The sequence below is a fragment of the Gekko japonicus genome, unplaced genomic scaffold (assembly GCF_001447785.1).
Source record: "Gekko japonicus isolate JY-2015 unplaced genomic scaffold, Gekko_japonicus_V1.1 scaffold1183, whole genome shotgun sequence".
NCBI lineage: Eukaryota > Metazoa > Chordata > Lepidosauria > Squamata > Gekkonidae > Gekko > Gekko japonicus.
Genome location: NW_015167574.1, coordinates 418,128 through 430,325, shown reverse-complemented (window position 1 = coordinate 430,325; position 12,198 = coordinate 418,128). Strand labels below are relative to the sequence as shown.

The 12,198-nt window shown below is 41.8% G+C and overlaps 1 protein-coding gene across 1 annotated transcript in view; it reads right to left on the bottom strand.

Annotated features, from left to right (window-relative positions):
- Nucleotides 1-1,421: 1,421 nt before the first annotated feature.
- Nucleotides 1,422-12,198, bottom strand: part of NRBF2 (nuclear receptor binding factor 2) — a 21,359-nt gene continuing 10,582 nt past the window's right edge. The window contains exons 2-4 of the mRNA XM_015413861.1: nt 4,918-5,002; nt 4,147-4,187; nt 1,422-2,861 (exon numbers count right to left, since the gene is read on the bottom strand). Of these exons, the coding sequence (XP_015269347.1) occupies nt 2,142-2,861; nt 4,147-4,187; nt 4,918-5,002 (846 nt within the window). The 3' untranslated portion in view covers nt 1,422-2,141. The remainder of the gene's footprint in view (nt 2,862-4,146; nt 4,188-4,917; nt 5,003-12,198) is intronic.

The window sequence follows — 12,198 nt, the reverse complement described above, 5'->3', positions numbered from 1 at the left end:
GACTGCTTCTGTTAAATACACCCAATGCAATGCCGATAGAACACTTGAAGTGCTGCAGATCCAAGGATTGCAATATGACAGGCTTGTGAATCTGCAGATTGTGGCTCTAACTTCAAAACCACTAGTGGAATGGGTTCTAGAACAGTGCAAAATTGTTATCCACCAAATGGCACTATTAATACAAAGATACTATGACGAGGCTTAAAGTGATAGCTGTTTTAGATGACAATTCACAAACTCAAACCTATCCATGTGTCTACCATGACATTTGGATAATTTATTTTCAGTTTTGTGTTCCTGCCCATTCTACCCTGACAAGATTGCTTCACGTAGTTATGATGTTGTATGTCTGCACATGGGCATCACGTGTACAGGGGGAAGACTGTCCATCTGTAGAAACGCTTTACCCTTGCAGAAAGATAGGCTCTCTCCTGTCCCGCCCCCATGAACACATGGGATAAGCCAGGGCTGGCAGTACGATCGGTGAAGAGCTAGGCAAAACTCTTAAAGGACTGGGGAAGGGGGGAGTACCTGTGTAAGGAAAGTGATTAAACATTTACTAAGCTGAAGAGAATGGTAACAGTAACTACATGTAAGTATTTTTCTTGGTGTCACTCTATTACTACAGCTGTCTTGGTAGCCACACATCTTAAAGTAGGGCCTGAGTGCTCTAGAAGAAAATTCTAGTTTTATAAGCCTCTGGCCTCCTTTAAGTTGAGCTGTCAACAACAAAAGAAGTAGAAAGACTACAGCAGAAAGATTTCAGTATATCAGATGCAAGCAGCTGGAACCTGGCTGCTCCAGCTGGGCTGTCTTCACCCACAGAATTAACTAGGAAGCTGTGATAACCTGGTCAAAGTATGGGCAGCTTTAGCATTATAAAATGAAGAGCTGGGTAGAGAGAAAGTTATACGAGTATTTAGTAGAACCCAATAATTTGCCTCGAGGCTCAAACAGAAATATTACCAGGATTAAAAGATTCCTGTAAGGTGTGGCAGTGCCCAGATCTGGGTGGCCCAGGCAAGCCCAATCTCGTCAATGGGTGGAAGCCAAAAGCAGAGCCAGCCCTGGTTAGTACTTGGATGGGAGACCATCATTCCAGGGTCGCTACACAGAAGGTGGTGATGGGCAATTACTTCTGAACATCTCCTCCCTTGAAATGCCTACGGGGGTCACCGTAAATTGGCTGCAACTTGGTGGTACTTTCCACCACCATGGCAGAGGTCATCTGCTGGGACACATAAAAATAGAAATCACATATTCAGGGTAACATACCTGTTGATGTCCAGCAGCTGAGGCTAAAACCATGATTTCTCTCTCTCCATCAAGATCTGTTGATGTATTTGTTTCCTACAGGTAGCTGGCTTGGCCTCTGCTGAAGGCAGAATGCCCCAAGGAAAAAGATTCAAATCGACCTGAAACATTTTATTTTCAATCAAGTTCTGGCAACTACCATTATCTCTGTTCATGCACCAAGGATTGTTCGTTCCTGCGTATTTGTTTAAAACAATGTCTAGCAGTTCCTTATAAAGAACATACATTATAAAGCACCCTGATTATGTAAATGAATCCATTCTTTAAACAGAAATTAAAAAAAAATATAACTAGTTTGGTTCCTTCAGAAACAAAATGGAAATTTAGCATTTCTCCTGATTGGCTGACATTCTATTAAGCCAGAAGAGCAAAAGTGTGGCACGCAGATCCATCCTGTAAATGAACAGAAGTGACGTCCACTACAGTGATGAGTTTTTGTGCACAATTCAAATACCAACTGAATGCATGACAGAAAAGGTCTTTGAAGTTGTCCCCCATTGGCTCATAACCAATTTATGTTTTGCATCGCTCTATGGCATTGGAGAGGCTTGTTACACATAGCATACCTTGGGCCCCTCCAGGACTGTTACACCTGAATGTCTCCCCCACATTTGGCTTGAAAAGAATCAGAAGACATGGTTTCATTTTTACCAACAATGGTAAACTGTAAGCCCTAGGCAACCAATCCAATGACAGGGGTACTTCTCCCAATGACAGATTTTCCCCCATGTCAGGGCTGTAGTCACTATTTCTCCCCTTGGCAGAGAGAGGCTTTCCCTTTTTTGGACACTGCTGAACTACAGGTGAGCGTGGGTTGTGGCCTCCGCTTAACTGTTCATGAATCCCTTCAGAATATCCTCTGAGAGCTCCAAGAGGGGCAGCTCAGGGGATGGAATGTCCAGTGGGGGAAGGCTGGGGATTGGGATATCCTTGGCCTTCCCTGTGTTGGTTGTAAATTTCTGCCAGGTGGAGGCGGAGGTTGCTGCAGCTTCGGAATGCTGCTGCAGGCCCCACAACTCTGACTTCTCAACAAAGTCAGCATCGACATCCAGCTCCTTCTCCAGGGGAGATTTGATCAGCCTGGCCCGCTCCGCTTTGAGCTGCTTGTTCTCTCGCCTTAACCGCTCATTTTCAGCTAACAGAAATTCCACATGCTGCTCTAGATCAGCAATTTTGGTGGCCTGCTCCTCGATTTTTATCTTGTCGTCCTTTGGAGTTTTGCTTCTAACATGTACTTCCACTGGTTTCTTTCTTGTCTGGAGGAGAAACAGTAGTGTGTCTGGCTCCCTATCAAAGAGGCCATGGATTGCCTGTGAATCCTTCTCTGGAGAGGGGATGTATTTTAGACTGCCAGGAGTTGACACGTTTTGAGCATCTGATTCCTCAACTGTTGGCTTAGAGGAAGCCTGTAGATGTGTTGTGCTATCCTTGTCAGCAGCTTGCTGCGTTTTTATCCTCTCTTCCCTCTTTGCTCTCTTCCATCGCTCTTGGATTAGAAGTATCTGTTTCAGGTGACTCTCCCTTTGTAATTCCAATGACAACTGGGCCTGTGCAAAGATAAAAACAGAGGTTCAATTTCTGTTAGCCACGGCACCCTCTCAAGTTACATTCTGCTACCCTTAGATGTAAAAGGAAAAACTCAACCATTATTTCTACACCTCCAAACATTCTTCCTCCCATAATCGTTGCTCCAATCTTGTAAAGGTAAAGGTTCCCTTGCTCGAAAGCCAGTCGAGTCCGACTCTAGGGTTGTGGTGCTCATCTCCGTTTCAAAGCCGAAGAGCCAGCGCTGTCCGAAGACGTTCCCGTGGTCATGTGGCCGGCATGACTAAACACCAAGGCGCACAGAACGCTGTTACCTTCCCACTGAAGTGGTACCTATTGATCTACTCGCAATTTCTTGCTTTCGAACTGCTAGGTTGGCAGGAGCTGGAACTAGAGACGGGAGCTCACTCCATCATGCGGCACCCGGGTCTCGAACTGCTGAACTACCGATCTTCCACAGCCTGCAGTTCAGCGTCTTAACAACTCGAGCCACTGCAACTCCTATCTTGTACTATAAATAAATAACTGGTATTTAGGCTTGGTGTTTTTATTATCAGAATGCTGGAAATTTAAAATCCGTTACTCTGCTGCTGCATTGCTTATTGAGCATTTGATGCTAAGAAAACAAGGATTCCTAAGCATTTCTACATCCTCACTTTGGATTGAAGTTTTCCCCATTTTTTAGATGCTGAAAATTAATTAAGCCTATTTAAAACATGCACACACTGCAAGGGAAGCGATCTTCAGTGAGTGAAGAAATTATACACCCCCCCCCCCAAAAAAAGCTTCCTTTGATATGTAACACATATCAGCGTAAGACCATGATCTTCCACTGGGCCTGGGTAACTAAAGGAGACTTTGGCAGATGGCTACTTTTATGCCCTTGACCCAAGTTACTGAACAGATTAAAGGGAAGGAGATGTAAGCTTCAGGAGGCACATGGACAGAAAAGAAACCCACCAGTTTCTACAAGAAACTCTTCGATAGGAAAAGTTACATAAATTCTGGTCCTTGAAGATATACAGATAAATCCACTCTGTATTTTCTAGACATGGGCAGTAGATTTACTGTAGGCTAAACTCATACAACCTGACAGCAACTCAGCTAACCAGACAGGGTTCCAGAAGTGAAACTGCATCTCCATGCCTCAGTGGCATGACCTTCCTTACCCCTCCCCTACAGTGTTCTGCCTTTCTAGAATGCAAGCTTGCCCGTTGATTCTTATGGTCATACAGATGAGTCACTCCCAGAGGTAGCATTATTGCAACTTAACGAGTGTAATCTCACCTGATCCGATTGTGTCAGCTTCATGGCCTCCAAAAGATATGCTATGTAAACACAAAATAAGAAATGTTTAGGCCACAGAGAAGCCTCAAAAGCCTGGTTGTGACTAAATCCTCAGCCCCAGGAAATGCACATATGACGGGTACTGTAACAAGTTTACAAAAATCAAGATAGTGGATTTTGCCACTTTAACCTTGTCTGTCAACGCTGGAGTTCTACCAATGTTTTAAAGAAGCTTGTTGCAAGAGTTTTTAATCACAGCAGATGTTCCGGAGTGCAAGGGCTTCCCTTTCTGTTAAAGTTCTGGCAGCTACAACCCTAAGCTTAGACTGGGGTATCTGCATAGGATTGCACTACTAAATACCTCTGTGAAAGAGTTTTCTTGATCTGAGGTGTGACCTTCAGAAGAGCAATTCTGTTGTGTCTGCAATCACTGCTTCTCTACAATCACCTTGTCAAGACTGAAAATTATTCCCCCCCTTTTATTTGTTACAGTTCTACCATGCCCTTCTTCCATAACAGAACCCAATCATAGGGGGCCCAGAAAGTTTCCCAAACAGGTACTAACTAGGCCCAGACCCAATTACCTTCACCAAGGTTCCTGCACATGCCCTAAAGCCTATATATACACATCTGGTATCAGCTTCCAGATGCAGGTTTTTGCACTGTCCAAGGTTGTTAAGACACAGAATTTGCCCCTATGAAGGCCATGGCACATGTGATATGTCTATTTAAGAATGCATATGCCGGGTACAAAACAGCCTACATACTCACCAGATGCCTTTCTGTGACAAGCAATTGCTTCTTCGTATTTCCCTGCTGCCACCAAGCGGTCAGCTTTTCGGCTTTGCTGATGAGCCTTCAAAGGAAAACGAGATGTTACTGGAACGGCTTATAACTGTTTAAGCATCTCTGCTTATTACAGTCTTCACAAAAAGATGACTTTAATTTGACAGTCTCTAAGAAGCCACATTTGCCTCTAGGATTGCCACTGTTTTCCCAGAACTTTTAACTCCTTTTCGTTGTTCATCACAATCTTTGGTTGCTTTACAAGCCTGGGGCGTCTTAGTCTGTGAACATATTGCACTGCCCCACCAAGCATCTTCCTTTGGGAGAAACTATCCCTGCCAAGTCCCATATGCAACTGTCATCTCACGCAGCCTTTATGACATACAAACCTTTAGATGCCTCACCAGCCTTAGATATTTTCACCCTGCAGCAAAGAGTAGGAACAGCACAGGCACACCCACATGCTCATCTAGGATTGGAGCTCAGTTTTTTCAAAAGTAACAAGAATGGAGGAAGGAACATCGGGTCCTCTCTGGCTTCTCTGCCTGTAGTGATTGCTTCAGGAATAAGTCCATACCTGGTTAGGAGAGGGTGCTTGACATCTGATTGTCACATGCATGCGCGGCACTGAAATAACTTAGCAGTCACCTGATGCCGCTGCTTGCTCTGCCTTCCTTCTTTTCCTTATCTTTCCTATTTCTATACCAACAGTATAAAGGGTTCAATTATCTCCGGGTGGGTTTTGAAACACAGAGTTGTTAAAAAAGAAACCTCATTGGAAGAGAGGCACTCTGAGCAACTCCTGAAATATGCAGCCCTCTAATCGGCAGTTTTTTCTCCAGTAGCTATCAAACAGCACTCTCATAAGGGGGAATTCCTCTCTCCAGCCACAATAAACAGGATTCATTGCATCCATTCTGCCCTGGTCAGAGAATTACAGAAAATATTCCTGGTCTGTCATACTGGAACACACAATCTCACATGGGTTAGAGAATCTATCTAATATCACACTACTATTTAGCAAAGTTGTTCACAAGGACTTGCAGGGAACTGCACATGCATGAAAAATACTTCTTTAAGCTGTTTCTCTTTTTGGAGTTGTCCAGCTATTTATTTAATTAATTTGATTTATGAATTGCCCTCCTCTGCCACTGCAGGGCTCAGGACAAGTTACAACATATTATAATAACAACCGTAATTTAATACTAAAACAATTCTTAAAACTAATCATAAACATAGTAAAAATCATTGCTATCATCCGCATTGGTAGAGAACATGATGTATATTTTCAAATATTAACGTGCTTCAATTGCCAGAACCAATCCTGTTGCTTATAATGTTACCATGCTATTTATGCTGAATAAAACTGCAAGAAGGTATGTCGAAAAGAGGGGTGCATTGTAAAGTGCCAACTGAAAATGTCACCTGAGCCCACAATAGGAACAAATGCAACAAAGCATAACTGTCAACATATTCAGTGTATCAATCAAAAGGGTGCAAACACACAAAAACAGTTATAAACATTAAAAAGGAGTTAACACCCATGATAAACTGCATGTTATATGAGATGCAAAACAGCATCAGGGCAAGAGACCTTTTTGGGGGCTCCTTGATTTGAATTGGTGGCTGTTTTAAGTAAGAGTAAACAGGATAACCCAGAAATGGCTTGATGAAGAGCTACTTGAAATGGAGTTTACCCAGCAATCCACAGTTTGCCATGTGTGTTAGCTTCTTTTTGAGGTACTAGATGTTTACACTGTTTCGTTTTCTGTGTATTTACACACTTATTATTGGTATGCTATTGTTTACAAATGTATGCCTACCACATTTTGTTCATACTGTGGGTTCAGGGGGTGTTTCCAATCTGCAGTTTCCAGTACACCCCTATTCCTGACATACCTTCTTATACTATACTAGTGTGCTTCCTATACCAGCGTACTTTGATTTCGCATTCCTTGAAGGTGCTCCTTTCTGTTCTCCGCCTAAAACTGCAAGACAGCTGGGCATGTGTATCTACGTCCTGGTGCCAAGTCCCTGTGCCAGCTGCCCCCTTCCACATTACAGAGCATCTAGTGATTGGTTTGGCCTCCCAGCCAGGCCTGCTGCAAGAGCACAAAGTCATCAGAAACTAACAGTGGGAAAGTTATTCTGGTGTGGAGCCGAGAGGCAGGCCCTGAATTGGATTTGTGCAGCTGTTTCGTCCTCCTCCTGACCACATATGGTGGTGGGGAATTCCTGGCAGTGAAGGCAGGACTTGCTCTTGGCAGACTCCAGCAGCAGGAAGTGGCTGGTTCTCCTTCACTGCCAAGCGGCCATCCCAGTGAAAACCCAGACTCAGCTGCTTTGGAACAAGAGTAACACAGAAGAGGGAGAGGCTCGTAAGGGCACACACATCAGAAGAAAATGTCCACGCCTTTGAAAACTACATAGCGAGATCTATACCAGACTTAGAGGAGAGGAAGAACAACCATCTGCAATAGAGGGTGAAGATGGGAAATACACCCTAGGAATGGCCATGATGGAGATTTCCCTTGGCTAATGGGCTCTGCAAGCAATCCATGGTGGGAGATTTCCCTTGGCTAATGGGCTCTGCTTACACTGACGCATACAGGGGGGTCTTTTGAAAGGTGCATTCACTGTTCTAACCCTAATTTTAAATAAGAATGGTATTGTTTTCTTTCTAATGAAACTGGACCCTGACCTGGATCGCCTAGACTAGCCTGATCTTGTCAGATCTTGGGAGCTAAGCGAGGTCAGCCCTGGTTAATACTTGGATGTGAGACCACCAAGGAAATCCAGGGATACGAAGCAGAGGCAGGCAACGGCAAACCACCTCTGAACTGGATTTATCTATCTATGCGAGAGGAAGCGTGAGAGACTTGTAACACAAGCAGTGCGAGTCTCTCATGCCAAGTATCCAGGACCACCCATAATCATCACCAGAGTTTTAATTACAACTCTGACCCCCTTTTAAGTCCTGCCATCGTACCCCCACCCCCAGAGGCATGAATTCTCTCTGCCTTCAAAGTACAGGGTCTTGACATGGCATGGAGAGAGAGAAGGATGGAGATGCTGCTCTGCTTGTTCCAAAATCTTGAAAGGGAGAATTGTAAGTAACTGGGGTTCTACTTCCCTGATTTGATGTGCAATGCCAGAAGAAGCCCTCAGTGCAGGGGTTTCCATCACTCTAGCCCTGGATGCCTTGCCTGTTCTTAAGGTTTCCGGGTCTTCCATCAGAGGTTGGGCCTTTCAAAAATAACCGAGAGTTCTCTCAGCTAGCCCCTTCATTACGCTAGTGACTGCTTTGGAAGCTGTCAGCAGTCTGACAGCACATGCCAAAAATCACTGCCTGCTACAGATCCAAGTGTTACTAAACACCCATGCATGGTTTTGGAACCACCCACTCTTGAAAGGATTCCTACTTAGAAACTCTACAAATGACTGCAGAAATAGAACTTGAAAAGTAGGTCATTAGCCCATTTCTCCTGGAATGTTCTACTAATCCTTAATTTAAACTCCACAGACTCCAAAAGCATGGGGGGACCCCATCTGGAGATCCCATGTGAATGCAAGCCGGATTATTCACCTGTTTTATGCGAGTCACATTTCAATTACCTCATGTAATTATTCAAATTAATTTATACAACAAACAGGGATATAGTATTTTCTAGTTCCCTGAGCAATAACGGAGTCTACAAGGCTGCCCTTAACACATTTCCCTCTTTCTCCTGATTTAAACACTGATGTCCGTCCAATACAAAGTTAAACCAGCTGGCTATCATGTATAATTTAATAATGAACAGTCCCCCTATAGTGCTCCATTAAATTTATTTAGCTAAAACTACGGGTCACCATAAGCCCTCTATAATACACAAGCTTCCCTGCTGCAACTGTTCCATTCAAACAAGTGAACAGCCACAGTTCCCCAGAACACATTTTCCATGTCAGTCCTATTACCAGCACTTGGGTAGCGAGGCCTGCTACCATTCGATCCTGAGCTAGATGGTCAGACCTGGCATGCAGTGGGTCAGCAGGTTTGCCCTCCAGTTAGCAGCTGGTTAGGCCTACAGTTTTTATTCAAGTACTGTTATTGTATCTCAGAGAAGTGGTTAAGTGTATCTCTGACACCTTCTGCATCTTCAGCCTGATTCCACAGTATCTATTATTCCTACTGCCCCTTTTATATATGTGCATCTTTTTATGCCATCCTAAAGCAATCATTCATACCTAGTAGTCAGTTTCCCTCTTTACAGTACATGTGACCACAGTTTGTGGTCACTGTTGGACTAGGAGATCAGGGTTGAAATCCTCACTTTGACATGAAGTTTGCTGGGTAACCTTGGGCCTGTCACTCTCCCTCTAGCCTACACCACAGGGTTGTTGTAAGAGTGATACATGGAAAGGAAAATTATGAGTATCACTCTGAGCTCCTTGGAGAAAGGGCAGGAGAAAAATGGACTACATAAATAAAATGCTTGCATTTCTGACCAACTCTAGCCCCAGAATATGTTAAAAATATTTGTTAATGTTTCTTTGTTTTGGAAGACTCAAAAGAACCACACCAAACACGGTCAAGTTTAAATGGTATTTTTCTAACTATTTACTGGTGAATAATTAAACAACAGTTTGTATAGATCTAGAGTTATTTTCCAACAGACCAACATAGAGCTATTTCAGTTAAACTCTCAGAAAAAACCAACTGACAGTGAGGAACAAAATAACTGTCACTCGCAGAATCTCGATATACGACTAAGACAGACGTGACAGCCAATCAGACTTCAAGTTTGTCTCACAGATAAGATTGACAGAGACCCACAGTACACGCCCACATCTCTCATGCTTGAATCTTCAAATTGTCAACTGGTGTAACCTAACTTTACAAATATAAACTTATCTCTGCACTTGTGCCTCTACATTTATAATCTGACAGAATACACTACAGCCAGTGCGGTTATCGTGTTGGACTAGGATCAGTTCAAATCGCCACTCTATCACAGAATGTAACCCCAGGCTACCAATCTCCTTAAACCTAATCTACCTCACAGGATCATTGTAAGAATAAAATGGAAGAGGGAAGTGATGCATGCTGGGATGAGGGCAGGATAAAACTGTACTAAATAAATAGGAAGCCAGTTATGCAGTAGTGGAATAGCAGGCATGTATAGGCCTCAAATGATGCCCTGGCCAAGCACACTCGACCACCACTCCTGCCTAGGAGTGAATGTTGCCCTGCCCCCAACAAACACTTCTTTTATTTTGGCTATTATGTACTCTTGACATTAATCATTCGTCTCTTTCTCTGTCATCACTTTCTGTTTTTCTTTAAACAACAAACTCTTCAAGGCTGACTTGGTTTGAAATTTAACCGGCATCTCAACTTTGCTCTTAAAAATTTGTTCTACATGATCTAAAAGAAACTCGTGATGAAGTACTTCTTTTGTGACTCCTACAACTGTAGTTATTCTTACACATTCTGATTAGATTTTTTAAAAGCATGAATAAGTATCTAGCCAGTTTCCAAAATATCAGTCTGTTATGAAAAAACAACAGTAAATTTGTGTCCATTGCTCTGTTCTAGTGCCTCTTTGCAATACGATCTCTACTACCAATCACTACTATGGAGCATAAAGTTCCTGAATATTTTTAGTTCATATCTTTCTAATTCTAGAGAGACACTTTATTCCATAAACTTGGTATTATTTTGTTGATACAATACCAAAGTTGTACCTGGAATTAAGCCTAAGAATATTGTTGATACTTCTGAAGTAACAATACTCAAATCAGCACAGAACAGTAGCAAGTTCACCTTTCTCTCTAAAGAAAATGTGCAGTGCATAATAATTTTGCTGTTTGTTAGGCCCTGGCTTGTTTGGTTGTATAGTTTCAGTTGTGAGGCAACATATACATTTTCTAAACTTGGCTCTGGAGTGTAGATCAAAAAATCCACCCAATGGGACTAGGAACAGACATGGGAGATCTTTGTACAAACCTGGAGGAAGTTCCAGGTTTGGTTTTAAAAAAAAGGAAGTTAAAAAATAACACACATATGGGGAGGGGGGTTCACCCTCACAAACCACAAAATCAGTGACTGCAACTCACAAAGAATAAGCTACCACCATCTCAGGATTGCATGGCAAGATATCAATTAGGGTGGATTTGATTTAAATCACAATTTAAATCACTAGTCAGTGACTCAACTTAAATCATAGTTTTCTACATAAAGGCTCATTTTTGCTGGCCTTAAAAATTGCAACCCAGATGAAGGTTTAATATAATAACGTTCCAGGTTAGTTTTAGTTCAGAAAATAAATGATTGGTTATTTACCACTTGAAATAGAATTATGAAATCATTGCAAAGTGAACTATCTCCAATTTAATAGGTTGTTAATCATTCATATTTGGACAACATATCTGCTGTACTTTATTGAAAGGAGAAAAATAATAATTAACAATAACCATTTAAATTGTTTTATTTAACTAAAACAATAACATATAGGATACGTATTCTTGTATTTGCTTAAACATCCATGAGGGCACACTTAAAAATATCTCACATATATATTCTTGTATCTGTGTAAACATCCATGATCTCACAAAGATATCAAGATTCCTGGAGTATTCTGCTCAAGAGGTTTCACTTTCTTTTGTACTCCTTGCCCCTATCTCCTCACTCTTAGCCCTTAACATCTCCTCCTTATCCAGTCCTATTCCACCCCACACAATCTTATATTCATTGAACCTCTTGATAAGAGATTCTGCGTGCATAGATTTGAAGAGGATCAATAAGACTGCGGTCTCTTAATTTTATAACATGTGAAGAAGAGTTGTGCTGTCTCTGCAGATACAAATTCACAGTTTTGAGAGCTGCCAAACCAAGCATCTCTGATAATATCTTTTAGATAGAAAAATTGTCCAGTAATCTTACAGAAATCTCTTGAAGAGCATGACATTGTGAATGGATTAATGGAACTCATTTACCAAAAAAAAATAAACATTGCATTAATATACAACCTCATGCTACATAATTAAAAACTTATTTCTTGATGGAGTATAATGTATCTTAAATAGAAAATTATATTTAGATAGATTTTCCACTCAAAAAGCATTTTATTTTTTTGAAATCCAATTTAAATGTTTAAAATCCAATTTAAATTTAAAAATCTGATTTATTTTTTAAAAAACCATTGATTCTTATCCACCCTGATCTGAATCGCCATTTTGGAAGTTGCTAGGCAAATGACTTCCACACTTACGTTAGTGTAGGGA